Source organism: Pristiophorus japonicus, chromosome 8 (assembly GCF_044704955.1).
Source record: "Pristiophorus japonicus isolate sPriJap1 chromosome 8, sPriJap1.hap1, whole genome shotgun sequence".
NCBI classification, from domain to species: domain Eukaryota; kingdom Metazoa; phylum Chordata; class Chondrichthyes; family Pristiophoridae; genus Pristiophorus; species Pristiophorus japonicus.
The window spans coordinates 105,896,924-105,914,625 of record NC_091984.1 but is presented as its reverse complement, the minus strand read 5'-3'; the positions used below and the strand labels follow the sequence as shown (position 1 = coordinate 105,914,625).

The window sequence follows — 17,702 nt, the reverse complement described above, 5'->3', positions numbered from 1 at the left end:
CAGTACATTTTTCAATCACTCCTGTCACTGTGCATTTTTTGCTATTGTCTAAACATCCATATTGATATATTTTTATATTGACAGCACCTAATGGCATCTCAACATCTCAAAGTACGTCACATACAATAAATTACTTTGAAGTATGGTTACTATTGTGTGGGCAAGATTTGTATAAACATGTTCTGATACAAAATTTGTGCACAAGTAGTCTTGGATTTGTGCAACCTCTTTATAGGGGGGGGGGGGGGGGCGGTGAAGGTTGTGTGTTGTTCCTGATCTATTTGTAGGGAAATTGGCCAAATGTGATGGGGAAGATTACTTATTGGCACTACCCCTACAGAGACCTTCAGTGATCTGGTTTTCCCTTTCTCAACCTCCCCGCCCGCTCCCCACATACTGTATATTTAAAAAATGAAATGCACTTTCGGAATTAATCATATATACAGGTGTAACATTCTGGAAGTGTAGTTCAGTTTTTTTCAGCTTGCAATTTGTAAACACTTGCTGTATTAAACTCAGCAGTGAACCCATCTTTTCGGTGAGTATTAAGGAAAATTGGAAAAATAAAATCCAAAACACCTTTAGGGTATGTTTTTAAATGTCTAAACTTTGTTTTTCCCTTAAATGTTGCTCATGCAAGTTGCAACAGTTTTATTACAAGATGGATTTACTTTGACTAACTGTAGATCTTAATGCATGAATGGCTGTCATTGCGGTTTTCTAGAAACCGCATTTCTAATGTGAGTTGTCGTAATGTGACAGTTAAATGGTAAGATTTAACATCTAAAATGTACATAGTGATCTGTATGTATAGTTATTGAACTTGAATATTTTTAAGATCCTAAAATGTTGATGAATAAATTTAATTACACCACTTCTTGGCATGCAAAAGTATATTTTAAAATTTTTTCCATGTGCATGGCATTTTTGTTTCATCATAATTGCATGTCTTTTTTCCATGTACATTATGTCCTGTTTCCCCATTGTCTGTTTTCCATTTAGCTACTCCATAAACTCCAGGCTAGGCAATTCACTAGGGAATCTCTATGCTACCCCTGATGAAATTGAGAAGGTTGTGACATCAACTCCTAGGACAAGTTTATCATCTGGGTATTCCGCCAACCAACTGCATAGAAGCTCGCAGCTTTCTGCGAGATATTGCCATGAACTGAACAACAACTACCACAGCAAATGCAACAGTGGCACGACCTGCAATGTCCCCATCAATACCAGCCCGATGGATGATTACAGCTGTAGATCCACCTGCAGTGGCCTCGGTCCTGCCACCATGCGATACCTAAGCCGCTCACACCCCGTAAGTTTACGTGCTCTTGCGCTTTCCAAGCTGTTATAAAGGGCGTTTATCATTTTGCCATTTATTGAGGTAGAATGGGATCTTGTATGTGGACTGGCTATGCCAGTGCTCACTGCATCAAACATAATTGTATTGAGGATTTTTAAAAATTGCTTACATCAAAATTTTATAAGGAATATATTTGTCAGAATTCCCAGGTCTGTGATGGGTTAACTGATATCAGCCAAAGCAGCAGTAGGGGTACTATAATTGGCCAAAATGTCCACTCCTGATTATTGTCCATTGACTACTGATGGAAGTGTGGATATCAGTCAGGGCAGAATTAGGCACCACTGTGATGTCTCTGAAGTCAAATAGCCTGCTAACACTCATCATCAAGGCTCGGACATGGATGAGATATCGGAGGACTCCTGAAATCTATGTAAGTACACCCCAGTAAAGAGTTGATGCCTTTGGGTGAATGGACAAAATTGGTGAGGGGAGTTTCAGGATAATAATTAATAGTTTTACTTCTCTTAGACAGTTTATTCTGCTTGGCTTCAATTATTTCTAATTTGCAGTTGTAGCTTTATTTCACAGTATTGCAGAACTTATTTTTAATAAGAGGGCAATTAAATTATACTTTTCTCTCTTTAAACAGAATAACTGCAGGTAGTGTTAGGCATCCAGGCAGTACTCATAATTTAATTGCGATATTTGTGTTGTACATTCTTCCATCGAGAAGCTGTTTTAGACAATCATCTTTTCACATTGAAGATCAAGCATGACAGTCTAAATGTGCTAACTGGATGCAAATAGGTTTGCAGAGACCTATTCAATTCAAGAAAAAAATAAATATCTTGCATTAAATTGTCCTTACACTGTTTTGAGCTGTCTCCTGCAGATGTAGTTCTGATTGAAAGAAAATGTATGCAACTCATTTTTCAGGGAACTATGGTTGCCAGAGTGATTATAAGGCAGTAATCAAATCTTGGATTAATTACTTCAAACTGCTTGAACACTTTGACAATCTTGAACCCCCAAAGTATAATGTTATCTTCAAATCATTCCATATGTACTACTAATATATAAAATATGGGGTAGTCAGTTTGTCAGTTCATGGCGGTGTGGAAAGTTGTTCCCAAGATTAAATGCAACATTACTACAGATTAAGATGCAACCAATGGTTGATTACAGATAGAGCATCCGAAATCCGGAAACCTCGGGACTGAGGCCATTCTAGATTTCAGGTATTTCCGGATTTCGGAACGTCTTTCCGACGTCCCGAATCCAGAAATGCCTGGGCCGAGGCAAGGGGAAGGCGGGGTCGGGGGAGAGGTCTGGGCGGCGGCCGAGCAGTTGGGGGGGAGGGGGTAGCGGGGGGCTGGCGGGTCCGGATTTCGGAACAGTTTCTGGATTCCGGACAACCCCGCCGCAGATCAGTCCTGATTCAGGAAAATTCTGAATTTCGGAACTCCAGGTTTCGGACGCTCAACCTGTACTAGAATGTCATGTAGATGTTTAATTAATTTCACACATGTTCTGGATCATGTTTTTTCTTGCTTTGCAGACATTTTTCTTCCTCGTTCATTCTTATTCCAGAAATAAAAAACAATTCATTATTCATATGTTTTAAGCCTTCAACCTCATGGTAGACATGTGATCTATGGTCGCCTCTGTGTATCATCATCTTAGGCAGTCCCTCGGAATCGAGGCGGACTTACTTTCACTCCCAAAGTGAGTTCTTTGATGGCTGAACAGTCCGATACAAGAGCCACAGAACCTGTTACAGGTGGGACAGACATTCGTCGAGGGAAGGGGTCGGAGGGGCTGGTTTACCGCGCGCTCCTTCCGCTGCCTGTGCTTGGCTTCTTCGTGCTCTTTGCGTTGAGACTCGAAGAGCTCAACGTCCTCCCGGATGTACTTTCTCCACCTCGGGCGGTCTTCGGCCAGGGTCTCCCAGGTGTCAGTGGTGATGTCGCACTTTACCAGGAAGGCTTTGAGGGTGTCCTTATAACGTCCTCCTTTGGCTCGTTTACCATGAAGGAGCTCCGCATAAAGCATTTGCTTAGGGATTCTCGTATCTGGCATGCGAACTATGTGGCCTGCCCAGCGAAGCTGATCGAGTGTGGTCAGTGCTTCAATACTGGGAATGTTAGCCTGGTCGAGGACACTGATGTTGGTGCGCCTGTCCTCCCAGGGGATTTGCAGGATCTTGCGGAGACATCGTTGGTGATATATCTCCAGCGACTTGAGGTGCCTTCTATACATCGTCTATACCTCAGATCCATACAGGAGGGCGGGTATTACTACAGCCCTGTAGACTATGAGCTTGGTGGTAGATTTGAGGGCCTGGTCTTCAAACACTCTTTTCCTCAGACGGCTGAAGGCTGCACTGATGCACTGGAGGCGATGTTGAATCTCTGCATCAATGTCTGCCTTTGTTGATAAGAGACTGCCGAGATATGGAAAATGGTCCACGTTGTCCAGGGCCGCGCCGTGGATCTTGATGATTGGAGGGCAGTGCTGTGCGGTGGTGACAAGCTGGTGGAGGACCTTTGTCTTACGGATGTTACGCGTACGGCCCATGCTTTCATATGCCTCAGTGAACACATTGACTGTGTATAAGGTTTATGGCTTGACACCTCTGTTCTTTGTCACCATTATGAGCAGCAGAATATTTCCACTGGAAACAAAATTCCACTTGCCATTTATCATTTATATCTAGTAACTTACTAGGCTTTGAAAATGTTATTTGTGAAGATGCTTCTCCTTCACATTTCATGCATTACAGCCTCTGTTCGAGTAGGAATTGAGAAACTCAGTGACTGGAAGTGGGTTGTGATATATCTCAGGCTTCAGTTCTGGGACCACTTCTGTTCTGGCCTGGAGTTTCTGCATGATCTCTGCCTAGCTAGCAGCTTAATCTGGGCGGAATCAAATGAAAATTTCCATACATTGTGGGATTTTAAGCGTGCCTTACACTCAACCACTTGACGTGATGTTTTATGCTGGCTCAAAAGTCCCTTCACTCGAATTCACCCGCCCATAATATTAGCCACGCACCCAAGGTGGAAAGGTGAATTTCCAATGATTGTGGGTTTCATCACATTGAGCCCAGAACCTTGGGAACACAGGCACCTGTGCTCACGTGAATTCAGCGTTAATCACCTGGCCTACAGTGCCCAGCAATCAGTTGAAGCCCTTGACCCAGGTGTTTCTCCTGTTGCAGTAATTCGTTTAAATTCAGTCATTTACCCGATAGTGACGCTTGCAGAAACTCCAGGCTACTATGTATATCAATGGATGAATGTAGGCATCGAGGGAGTGCTGCCGAAATTTGCAGATGATACCAAAATATTATTTTAGTTCTTTAGAAGACACAAAAATAAACTGCAAATTGATTTTGATAAGATGAGCTAAAAAATGATAGATGGAAATCAATGTCTGTAAGTGTGAGGTATTGCATTTTGGTTAAAAAAATAAAAATAAGAGCAGTCATTATACTAGAAGTAGGCTTGATGCTATGAAAGAGCAGAGATTTGGGGTTACCGATTCACAGAACATTAAAGGCAGCACCGTGGCTTTGCAAGGCTGTTTAAAAAATGCTAATAGAATTCAAGGTTTTAACTCTCGATACAGAATATAAAAACCAAGAGGTAATGATGAGCCTATATAAAAGCTAAAGGCCTTAGAGTACTGTATTGGTCTTCACACTATTAAAAAGTGTATTGAGAGGGTACAATGCTGCTTCACTAGGATGCTATCTGGTCTGAGGAAATCAAAAATGGAGAAAGACTTGGAAAAACTGGGTCTCTCTTTTATTGGAACAATGCAGATAATAGAAATGTTTTAAATTATCAAAGTATGGGACAGATAGGCAGAATCATAGTCAGAGAGGATTTCATTTTCTCCCAAATAAACTAGCAAGGAGAGGGAGTGAAAGGAGAGAAGGGATTGAGTTTTTAAGTGTGAACAGGATTCTTCTTACCCAATGTACAAGAAGCACTACTGGACCTAGTAATGGGAAATGAAGTGGAGCAGATAAGAGATGTAAACGGGGAGAACATCAAAGGTGTCGTGAACACAATATGATGAGGCTTAAGGTAATGATTGAGAGAAAGATAGATACCTGTAGATCAAAAACCAAAGTGATCGAATGCAAATAGAGCTAAGGAAAGTAAACTGGAGACAAATATTGGCAGAAGTTGAACAACAGTGGGCAATATTTAAATGAGAGATCGGTAGGGTTCAGGAGAAATATATTGCACTAAAAATGAGAAAAAACTAACCACGCATGAGATGCAGTGGATAAATAGAGGTGAGGATAAAATTGAATCTAAAGAAAAAGGCATACTCAAACAACAAAGGGGACGACGATAAAATGAAATATAATGAACTTAAGACAGAGGAAATATAACATGAAAATATCAAAGGATTATAAAAATAAATAACCTGCTCTGTAGGCATATAAGTAACAAAAGCAAAATTAAGATAAGAATAGGGCTACTAAGCGATGAGCAAGATATGAAATTGACATGGCAGCGATACTGAATTGATGCATTGCCTCAGTTTTCATTGAAGAAGCTAACCACGGAAATAGCACTAATAGAAAAGATCAAGAGGGATATTACAACAATTAAGATGGATAAAAAGAAACTACAGAACAAGAATAGCTTGCCCTTTGCCATGACGTGCCCTGTAGGAGCTGTTCCTTATTGGTTGTACTGGCTTTCTTCTGCTGGCCTGGAGGGATTATTCCAATTGATCAAAGTGACTACGATGTCAGCTCTCCTTTCCGTCAACGATGCCAGTATTTCCATATGGTACCCACCATTTTAGCAGAAAACCAACAAGCAATAACCAAGAAAGTAAAACCCACACAGCGACCAAACTAGGTTTTTAAAAAACTAGTATTAAAACACTCTACCTAAACGCACGCAGCATTCGAAATAAAGTAAATGAGTTGACGGCACAAATCATTACAAATGGGTATGATTTGGTGGCCATTACAGAAACGTGGTTGCAGGGTGGCCAAGACTGGGAATTAAACATACAGGGGTATCTGACAATTCGGAAAGATAGACAAGAAGGGAAAGGAGATGGGGTGGTAGCTCTGTTAATAAAGGATGATATCAGGGTAGTTGTGAGATGATATTGGCTCTAATGAACAAAATGTTGAACCATTGTGGGTGGAGATTAGAGATAGTAAGGGGAAAAAGTCACTGGTGGACGTAGTTTATAGGCCCCCAAATAATAACTTCACGGTGGGGCGGACAATAATCAAGGGAATAATGGAGGCATGTGAAAAAGGAACAGCAGTAACCATGGGGGATTTTAACCTACATATCGATTGGTCAAATCAAATCGCACGGGGTAGCCTTGAGGAGGAATTCATAGAATGCATACGGGATTGTTTCTTAGAACAGTATGTTACAGAACCTACAAGAGAGCAAGCTATCTTAGATCTGGTCCTGTGTAACGAGACAGGAATAATAAACGATCTCCTAGTAAAAGATCCTCTCGGAATGAGTGATCACAGTATGGTTGAATTTGTAATACAGATTGAGGGTGAGGAAGTAGTGTCTCAAACGAGCGTACTGTGCTTAAACAAAGGGGACTACAGTGGGATGAGGGCAGAGTTGGCTAAAATAGACTGGGAACACAGACTAAACGGTAGCACAATTGAGGAACAGTGGAGGACTTTTAAGGAGCTCTTTCATAGTGCTCAACAAAAATATACTCCAGTGAAAAAGAAGGGCGGTAAGAGAAGGGATAACCAGCCGTGGATAACCAAGGAAATAAAGGAGAGTATCAAATTAAAAACCAATGTGTATAAGTTGGCCAAGGTTAGTGGGAAACTAGAAGATTGGGAAAATTTTAAATGACAGCAAAGAATGACTAAGAAAGCAATAAAGAAAGGAAAGATAGATTACGAAAGTAAACTTGCGCAAAACATAAAAACAGATAGTAAAAGCTTTTACCAGTATATAAAATGGAAAAGAGTGACTAAAGTAAATGTTGGTCCCTTAGAAGATGAGAAGGGGGATTTAATAATGGGAAATGTGGAAATGGCTGAGACCTTAAACAATTATTTTGCTTCGGTCTTCACAGTGGAAGACACACAAACCATGGCAAAAATTGCTGGTCACGGGAATGTGGGAAGGGAGGACCTTGAGATAATCACTATCACTAGGGTGGTAGTGCTGGACAGGCTAATGGGACTCAAGGTAGACAAGTCCCCTGGTCCTGATGAAATGCATCCCAGGGTATTAAAAGAGATGGCGGAAGTTATAGCAGATGCATTCGTTATAATCTACCAAAATTCTCTGGACTCTGGGGAGGTACCAGCGGATTGGAAAGCAGCTAATGTAACGCCTCTGTTTTTAAAAAAAAAAGGGGGCAGACAAAAGACAGGTAACTATAGGCCGGTTAGTTTAACATCTGTGGTGGGGAAAATGCTTGAAGCTATCATTAAGGAAGAAATAGTGGGACATCTAGATAGGAATAGTGTAATCAAGCAGACGCAACATGGATTCATGAAGGGGAAATCATGTTTAACTAATTTACTGGAATTCTTTGAGGATATAATGAGCATGGTGGATAGAGGTGTACCGATGGATGTGGTGTATTTAGATTTCCAAAAGGCATTCGATAAGGTGACACACAAAAGGTTACTGCAGAAGATAAAGGTACGCGGAGTAGGAGGAAATGTATTAGCATGGATCGAGATTTAGCTGGCTAACAGACAGCAGAGAGTCGGGATAAATAGGTCCTTTTCGGGTTGGAAATCGGTGGTTAGCGGTGTGCCACAGGGATCGGTGCTGGGACCACAACTGTTTACAATATAATAGATGACCTGGAAGAGGGGACAGAGTATAGTGTAACAAAATTTGCAGATGACACAAAGATTAGTGGGAAAGCGGGTTGTGTAGAGGACACAGAGAGGCTGCAAAGAGATTTAGATAGGTTAAGCGAATGGGCTAAGGTTTGGCAGATGGAATACAATGTCGGAAAATGTGAGGTCATCCACCTTGGGGGGGAAAAAAACAGTACAAGGGAATATTATTTGAATGGGGAGAAATTACAACATGCTGCGGTGCAGAGGGACCTGGGCGTCCTTGTGCATGAATCCCAAAAAGTTAGTTTGCAGGTGCAGCAGGTAATCAGGAATGCAAATGGAATGTTGGCCTTCATTGCGAGAGGGATGGAGTACAAAAGCAGGGAGGTCCTGCTGAAACTGTACAGGGTATTGGTGAGGCCGCACCTGGAGTACTGCGTGCAGTTTTGGTCACCTTACTTAAGGAAGGATATACTAGCTTTGGAGGGGGTACAGAGACGATTCACTAAGCTGATTCCGGAGATGAGGGGGTTACCTTATGATGATAGATTGAGTAGACTGGGTCTTTACTCGTTGGAGTTCAGAAGGATGAGGGGTGATCTTATAGAAACATTTAAAATAATGAAAGGGATAGACAAGAAGAGGCAGAGAGGTTGTTTCCACTGGTAGGGGAGACTAGAACTAGGGGGCACAGCCTCAAAATACACGGGAGCCAATTTAAAACCGAGTTGAGAAGGAATTTCTTCTCCCAGAGGGTTGTAAATCTGTGGAATTCTCTGCCCAAGGAAGCAGTTGAGACTAGCTCATTGAATGTATTCAAATCACAGATAGATAGATTTTTAACCAATAAGGGAATTAAAGGTTACGGGGAGCGGGCGGGTAAGTGGAGCTGAGTCCACGGCCAGATCAGCCATGATCTTGTTGAATGGTGGAGCAGGCTCGAGGGGCTAGATGGCCTACTCCTGTTCCTAATTCTTATGTTTTTATGTTCTTATGACCAAAGAACACACTCGCACTCTGCTTTGTGTCAACAAATGCACAAAAAGGTTAAAGTGCACATGCATCAAACGTACAGTTAACCACATCTGGATTCCCAATTCACCATGTGGCTAGTGGCTAATGTATTGGACAACACTACTTTATACATTAGACCTATTACAATATGGAATGAAACCTTTCACTCATTCGGTAATGTCTACTTGAGACTTAAACTTTGTCAGGTCATGTCCGAGTTCTTTGTATTTCCTCACTTTCAAAACGAACTCAGTGCAGAGCGTGAAATATCTGTCTGTCATTGAAGGCCCCACTTCCAGTATCATCTAACATTTGGATGCATACTGCGACCATCTCTGACGAGTTTTTGAACTTTTGTGCTAATTTGTCACTGGAAAGGGTCCAGGTATTACTTTCCCCTGTATACTTACTTTAATAGGGGCCAAATTTCCACAGGAGTTGCTCCTATTTTTTTGGAGCAACTAGTTTTTTTTGGAGTATCTTAAAAATCGCAATTCTCCACATTTAGTTTGCTCCAGTTTCAGTGAGTTAGTTTAGTTTCTTTTTAGTTCAGTTTTCTTTTCAAAAGGGAGCGTTACCAGCCACTTATGCCTGTTTTGGCCATTTAAGCAAGTTTAGACAGCCAATAGTTACTCCAAACTAACTTAGGCCAGCGTATGTGTCCACTTTTGTATGCTCAGAAAAACCTTGTGGACACTTTAGGAATCAGGCGCAGGTAGCCAGAGATGGGGGAGGGGAGGGGGCGGGGGGGAGGGAAGGGAAGTTAGAGGATTTTCCAAAGCACTAAATACCTTCACAACAACATTAAAGAAGCATAAGTACATTTAAAGCTCTAAGCACTAAACAAAGCACAAAAATAAGCATTCAATAACAAATAAAAAATACAAGGAAAGCACCAAGACTTACAAAGCACTAAACAAAGCACAAAAAGTAATAAGCAATTAATTAACAAATAAAAAATAGAAGGAACTCTGCACCTAAATCACCAAGACCAAAGTAATAAGCAATCAATCAATAACAGATAAAAAATAGAAGTCCTATCTTTGTGAAGGGAAGGCAGCGGGCCGCCGAGGAGTGGGAGAGGAGGAGCGGGGGGGGAGAGAAGGTGAGAGGAGGAGGAGGGGGGGGGGAAAGAAGAGGAGGAGGAGGGGGGGGGAAGAAGAAGAGGAGGAGGAGGAGGGGGGGGAAGAAGAGGAGGAGGAGGGGGGGAAGAAGAGGAGGGGGAAGAAGAAGAGGAGGAGGGGGGGAAAGAAGAAGAAGAGGAGGAGGGGGGGAAGAAGAGGAGGAGGAGGGGGGGAAGAAGAAGAGGAGGAGGAGGGGGGGAAGAAGAGGAGGAGGAGGGGAAGAAGAGGAGGAGAATGAGGGGGAAGAAGAGGAGGAGTAGAAGGGGGGGAAGAAGAGGGGTAGAAGGGGGGAAGAAGAAGAGGAGGAGGGGGAAGAAGAGGAAGGGAGAGGGAAGAAGAGGAAGGGAGAGGAGGAGGAGGAGGGGGAAGAAGAGGGGGAAAGAAGAGGAGGGGGGGGAAGAAGAGGGGCAAGAAGAGGGGGGAGGAGGGGAAGAAGAGGAAGGAGAGGAGGGGGGGAAAGAGGGGGAAGAAGAGGAGGGGGGGTGGAGGGGGGAAGAAGAGGAGGGGAGAGGAGGAGAAGGGGGGGAAGAAGAGGAGGAGGAGGGGGGAAGAAGAGGAGGAGAAGAGGAGATGGAGGGGTGGGGAAGAGGAGATGGAGGGGTGGGGAGGAGGAGGAGGGGGTGAGAGGAGGGAGGGGGGAGAGGAGAGGGCAACGTTAAACATACGAGCCTGCCCAGGTCCTTATCCTATTTGCGTCTTGCCCCCCAATCTCTTTGCTTTCCTACCCCCAATCTCTTTGCTTTCCTACCCCCAATCTCTTTGCTTTCCTACCCCCAATCTCTTTGCTTTCCTACCCCCAATCTCTTTGCTTTCCTACCCCCAATCTCTTTGCTTTCCTACCCCCAATCTCTTTGCTTTCCACCCCCACCCCCACCCCCACCCCCACCCCCACCCCACCGGAACATCTCCGAGACAGTCCCAAGGAACACTCAATGGCCTCAGTCATCTTCCTTCTTGATGGTCACTTTTGCCAGCTCCTTCTCCCTTTCTTGTTTGGCTTTCTGTTTTCCGATGACTGACATTGCCGTATGCTCCCTCACAGGTCACGGCGGGGAGCCCATTAGGCCAGGGCTCAGGGCGGCGTGCTTCTGGCCCCTCCCACACAGCCTGCAGCACACGCGCACAGAATCTGGGGGCGAGGACCTACTGCACACGCGCGCGCACTCTAGCCGCATTGGCAGAGGTCCCGGCATTGTTTTCAGAGCCGGGACCTGGCTCCGCCCCCTGCTGGTTCTGCTGCGCTCCACCGAGTCCGAAGGAGGCCTGATGAGCGTGGAGAATACCACAGTAAGGATTAGGCGCGCTTTTTGTTCCAGAAAGTCGTCGGACCTCACGGAGGTGCGCCGTTCTAAGGGTCGGTGGAAACTTGGCCCCATAGAAGGTACTATTTTCTTGGTCGAATCTTTGCTTCCTGTACTAAGAACTTCCTTCCAGGACTTAAGAATGACAAAGTTGAGACAGCCTTTTGGTTTGTTTGGCAATAAACCTTGGATAAATCCATTACCAAACAATATCGAATTAAATGCGATATAGGATTAATTTCAATAATCAATATCTACAGGTGAAGACTCATTCTACTTACTCCATAGCCACCTCACTGCTAAATAGGTGAAGAGTTTCTCTCCGCTCTATCTGCATAGCAGTTACGTAGAGTTGGCTAACACTTTCACAAAGTATTGTCATCTGTTGGCTTATTTCTGTGGTTCCAATTGGGCTCAATTTTCCCACCTACCAGTCGCTGTACTAATTCAGTAGAATTCATTTATATGTAAGAGAATAGTAGGTATGTTAATTATCTATCTTTATTGTAATGGTTCTCATGCTTTGTGTTACATGTTTGGGTTTTTGCATTAGCTATTTTCCTTCTGTTCAGCATCACTGCCCATTCCCATGAGCACACTTTGCGCCCCTGCAAGCCATTGTGTGACTTTAAATGAACAATAGCTTAGCAAAACCCAGAGGTCAAACAATGAACCCTTGTAACTGTACTATGGTTTACTTGTGCCATCTCATGTGGTCCTTGACTGGTCGCCAGAAGAATAACCTTCACCAGACTGTGCTTCAGTCTATAAAACTAGACAAGTTTTATTGAACATAAACCTGCAAATGAACGCACCCAATACAATTGATGATCTGTGCTGTATCATTCTATGAAAAAGAAAAAAGACTTGCATTTATATGAAATGAAACACTTGCGGTAATTTAAAAACTCTCCATGTTAAAGACTCTTGTGCTAACCCTCAACATAAAATTGGCCAGTGTAAAACGGTTGCTATAAATGTAGCTCTTTGTAGATTTGTACTTGACAAGGGGTTGCCCATTTAGAACTGAGATGAGAAGGAATTTCTTCTCTGAGGGTCATAAATCTGTGGAATTCTCTGCCCCAGAGAGCTGTGGAGGCTGGGTCATTGAATATATTTAAGGTGGAAATAGACAGATTTTTGACCGATAAGGGAGTGAAGGGTTATGGGGAGCGGGCAGGGAAGTGGAGCTGAGCCAAAGATCAGATCAGACATGATCTTATTAAATGGCGGAGCAGGCACAAGGGGCCAAATGGCCTACTCCTGCTCCTATTTCTTATGTTCTTATGCACACCTGATGGCCTTCGTGAACTGAATGCAGGTAGCCAAGTATAAGTGCACAATCAGAAGCTCCTGGCTACAGAGCTTGTCCTTCAAAGGGACTACAAATAATCATCCTCCCCTTCACGATCTGACTCACATCTTTACCTTGGATATAGCAATTAGTTAAATGTTTGTCTTTGACATCCATGGGGATCGTTTTAATCACGTGGAATGGTGAGTTGAATAACGACCCCTTTCTGAGAAGTCAACCACTGATCAACCTTCGATTGCAGAAGATTAACTCTTGTGCAGACAGCTATCTGAAATACTGCTGGACGGACTGACACTATTGTTTCTGTACTCAACAGATATTAGCATATTTTACTATGGTGTTTCCCAAAGGAACAGCCTCCAGCACATACTAATACCTTCAGCATGTCACCACAATATTGTTTATACTCTGCAGCTTACAGAGACAGGGAGCACTAACCAATTTTAAATCCTGTGTGCTGTTACCAGCAAGAAATAAATAATCCATTATGCATTAGATTAAAAAAATGCTTATTTTTTTGTAAGATTTTGTAAATGTATTTGCTTGTGCTTGGAGGATGAACTGCATTCAATGAATGAGGGAAGACTATACTGAAGCAAAGCAAAACTGTTCCTGTTTAAGAGGCAGTTAAGTTTTGGTCATTAATGAGTCTGATGGTGTGCAGTTTAGAAATACTGTAAAAATGCAGTGAATTTCTAATTGCTCATATTTAGATTTAATTACAAAGGATGTACATAACTAGTAAATGCAACTAAATTAACTAGATCCACTTAATTAGTATTCTGTCTTGCCCCTCCCCCTTCTAATTTGTCTTCCTTTCCCATTCTCTGCTGAAGATATTGACTCCTTGCTGGGATTTGATTCCACAGTTGTCAGGTACCCCGCAGAGTACCTAAGCAGCCATCTGAAACTGGATGCTGAGTATCACTCGGTTATTTGATTGTGGGGATATCAAAGCTGAGTCCTATCTTTTCCTTCCCAAACATCTATCGTTTCGCACCTCCAGCGGAGAATGCTAAATGACTCTCGGAACTATTCCCCCTTCTCTAATTCCCCTGCCCTCTTTGTCAATAATTCCATTCAGGGCACTGAGGCTCTACAGCACCCCTACCACTTAACCTGGCTGAGAGTTAACAACACCAGGGATCAAACCTTGGACCTTCTTGGTCTAACTACTCACTGAGCAATAAGGAGAGCTGCTAAAATTCTTGATGTTTATTCGAAGAGTTGGCTGCTTCTGTTTTTTATGTACAGTACATTGGTTTTGTTGGAATACCCGTCGGCTGCTTTTACATTTTCTTGTAACATCCAATATTAATTTAAATGTTCTTAGCTGAGGTTATTTTTCTCTTCCAGTCACTTCAGTCTGAATATGTTCAGTACTAAATCATCACTACTTCGCTGAAAATGGAAAACATTGTGGCTGAAAAAGCAAAGAAACTGAAGTGGAGACTAATATTCCTGGGCTAGAAACTAGGCAACCTTAATGTTTAAGGATTTGTAAAGGGCCAGTAATTGCTGCATTGCATGGGCAATACTTTGAGAAGGACTTTTCTGCCTTCATGACTGCAGCTTGCATCAAGTATTGGGAGCTGATAAATCAAAGTATTGCTTAAACTACAAGATTCCAGTTAATGACCAATTCTATTTTTTGCTGCGCTGTTATTTATGGGAATTTAACTAATGAGTTAATAAGTGATGCCTGGCAGCTGAATAGCTGCAAGTAAGGCAAGACTTTATAACTTTGGGTTCTTATAAAGAACCCTGCGACATCATAAACAAAAGTTGAGCTTTGGAAATATGGTAATCTTCTACAATGCTTTTGTTACCTCTAATGAGCCATTTAAAAAAATAATCACAAGAGGCATGTAGAGAGAGAGATAGTTCTGTACCTCTTTCACAGCTATAAATGGCAACCCAGTAGCTACAGCAGTGGAGACTTAATTTCTCAACCCCAGGAGATATAAGTTTGAGTTCCAGTTTCAGCTATCATCTGCATTTCTCTGTGCTCATATTAGATGATTATCACCAGTTCTGGCCAAGTTGATTAATGGAGTATTGTATATCAACAATATGCCCATCTTGTGCCTGGAGAAGCACTGTGAGCAGCTTACAGAAGCATTAATAGTGGCTGTGAGAGAGTGCATTGTCCAAACTGCTGCAACCTTCAGGCTATGTAAGGGAAACCTAGTGATCAGAGGCATTGGAATGGAAGGAAGGATGGGAGACAGAGTAGGAAATAAAATTAAATCTGAGCATCATAAACCATGATCCCAAATTACATGGTAAGAAATTACAGTGAAGGTTTATTCTATTCTAATATTTTTAGGAGAGCACTGGAATTAGAACACAAAATATAACATGTTGAGATTTTTGAAATAATTACATTTTAATTACAAAAGACAGCTATTTACAACTTTTAAAGAAATAAGCTGATTTTACAACTGAGATCTTAAAGGGTAAGACCTGGTAGTGTTTTGAACTCTGCAGTTATAATATAAAAATCACAAGACAAAATGTAAATGTACAGGTGTAAGGTGTGAAATGTGACACTTGTATGCAAAGTCAGTTTAGATTTATTTTTGGTTCCAAGGCCAGTTTTATAAAATTTCAATTATTTTTCACTTTGATAGATATATATTTGCTATCCAAATACAAGTTTCGAGCTTGGCCTGTTCATCCCAGATGTTGTAATGTATTAACATTTCAGTGCTTTAGTAAAGGTACCATTCAGGTAATGGCAATATAATTCAAGAATAACTTTCTTTAATCCTCCCTTCTTGAATTGTATAATTCAGAATATGAAAGTTGTTTTTGACAGGATTGTATAATATTTTTTCAATAATCGTTTATAAATGAAATGTCCATATTCAGAAATAAATGACTTTAATTGATAAAGTGATGCAGCTATTTGTAAAGATACTTAAGAAAATACAGTAAACTGATGTTTTAAACCAATCAGATGGTCAGTTGGGATGTGTAAGGCAAAGCCTTTGATTTTTAACAATATCTAAGTGTTTTAAAGAAATATTTTGTAAATGAACTCGAGCAAAATCTTGTTTGTAGTGTTATCAATATATTAAAACTATTTTAATATAATTGCAGCTGTCAAAGGAATCATTGTGGAGAGTTTGTTTATAGAATACTTTCTCAAATTGTAATCGGTTTGCTGTTTGAAATGATGGTTGTACATTTTAACAGTACATGTGGGCAGCAGAAATGTATTGTCAAGATTCTACCTCTTGAAAAGATATGTTTGGAAGATATAGAGCTTAAAAGCGCATATATTTTTCATGTCGTGTATGAAGGAGTTTTTAAAATGTTTATGCTTAACTTCCTAACTGTCGGCCAGTATTCCTTTTTTTTTAATTGTACGCAAATAATTAAAAGTTTCATTTCAAATATTAAGTAAATGTGTCCTGTGTTTGCTTTTACTGCTTCATCAGCAACATATATTGTTGGCAACTGTGTAAAATGTCATTGTTTAGGTTGAGCTGGCTAGAGATAAATTGCAATATTAATGTATAATCATATAATTTAATGCATCCTTTCTAACTGCTTGACTAATAAGAACTGGAGTAGGCCACTCGGTCCCTCGAGCCTATTCCGCCATTCAGTTAGATCATGACTGATCTGTATCTTAACTCCATCTACCTGCCTTGGTTCCATAACCCTTAATGTCCTTGCCTAATCTATCAATCTCAATTTTTAAATTTTCAACTGACTTAGCCTCAACTGTTTTTTGCGGGAAAGGATTCTAGATTTCTACTACCCTTTGTGTGACGATGTGCTTTCTGACATCATCACTGAATCTCTACATTTGAAGTTATGCCCCTTGTTCTGGACTCTCCCACCAGAAGAAATAGTTTCTCTCCCATCTACCCTATCAAATTCTTTAATCATCTTAAACATCTCGATTGGATCGCCCTTTAATCTAAATAGGGAATTGAAACAGGCAGGTTCAATGGTTAAGATGCTATTTGAATCATTTAGTTAACCTAAAGGGTCAACTGAGAAAATCAACCATTTTAATTTAGCTTTTTGTTTGCAAATCCTTAATTTCTAACCTTTTTGTGTTCATCAAAGTGAGGGATATCAGTGCTGGGAATTGGGAAGACATTTTTCCATTACGTCAGTGCTCAACAATGGAGCACTTTCCATTTCAGATATCCAATGTCGGCACCAAGTCAAGTATTACATGGTTGGATGTAGTTAAGCCCCCTGTACTTTGCCCAGCAATATGCCTTCGCTCCAAACTAAAAGGACAATCTATTTTAATTTCCCACATCAAGCAACTTAGTGCTGCCTACTAGAAACTGGATTCAGACTGTCAAAACTCATTTCACATAGGACTTCAGCCAGAAAACAGAGGAGACATTCATCCCATTAGTCTGGGCTGAATTTGAACTTGGGTTCCACAGGTGAAATGCGAATACTTAATCCATTCTACCACTTAATCTCCTTATGTAAAACTAGACAAAACTGATTTGACTATTAAAGAAAATGTTTCTTATGGCAAACCATTCCTGGGTTGAGAAGTGGTCAGCTCCCACATATCTCTCACTCTTGAGTTGTCATTGAGCGGTTGTAAGAATGGCCTGAGTGACTGAATTATTTTATTCCCCACTCTCCTGCTGAAGAAGTACCTTCAGTTGATTTCTTGATCCAAATCAGGTATTTGCTGCATCAATATTTAAGGACACAAACCTGCTATCACATGGTACAACACATTGGCGTGCTGAAGTCCAATTTTGAAAACCAGTTTAATGAAGATGTCCTCATTACATCTTGGTCATTAGTTCAACCTTTCAAT

The 17,702-nt window shown here is 41.4% G+C and overlaps 1 protein-coding gene across 2 annotated transcripts in view; it reads left to right on the top strand.

The window, feature by feature from the left end:
* cdc14ab (cell division cycle 14Ab) overlaps positions 1-17,702 on the top strand; it is a 231,351-nt gene that overhangs the window by 208,391 nt on the left and 5,258 nt on the right. Inside the window, exons 15-16 of one of the 2 annotated variants that reach the window (XM_070887251.1) lie at positions 1,003-1,315; positions 14,246-16,259. In XM_070887251.1, the coding sequence (XP_070743352.1) occupies positions 1,003-1,315; positions 14,246-14,275 (343 nt within the window). In that variant the 3' untranslated portion in view covers positions 14,276-16,259. Of the gene's footprint in view, positions 1-1,002; positions 1,316-14,245; positions 16,260-17,702 lie in introns of those variants that run through there. The other variant, XM_070887250.1, reaches the window with a different exon arrangement.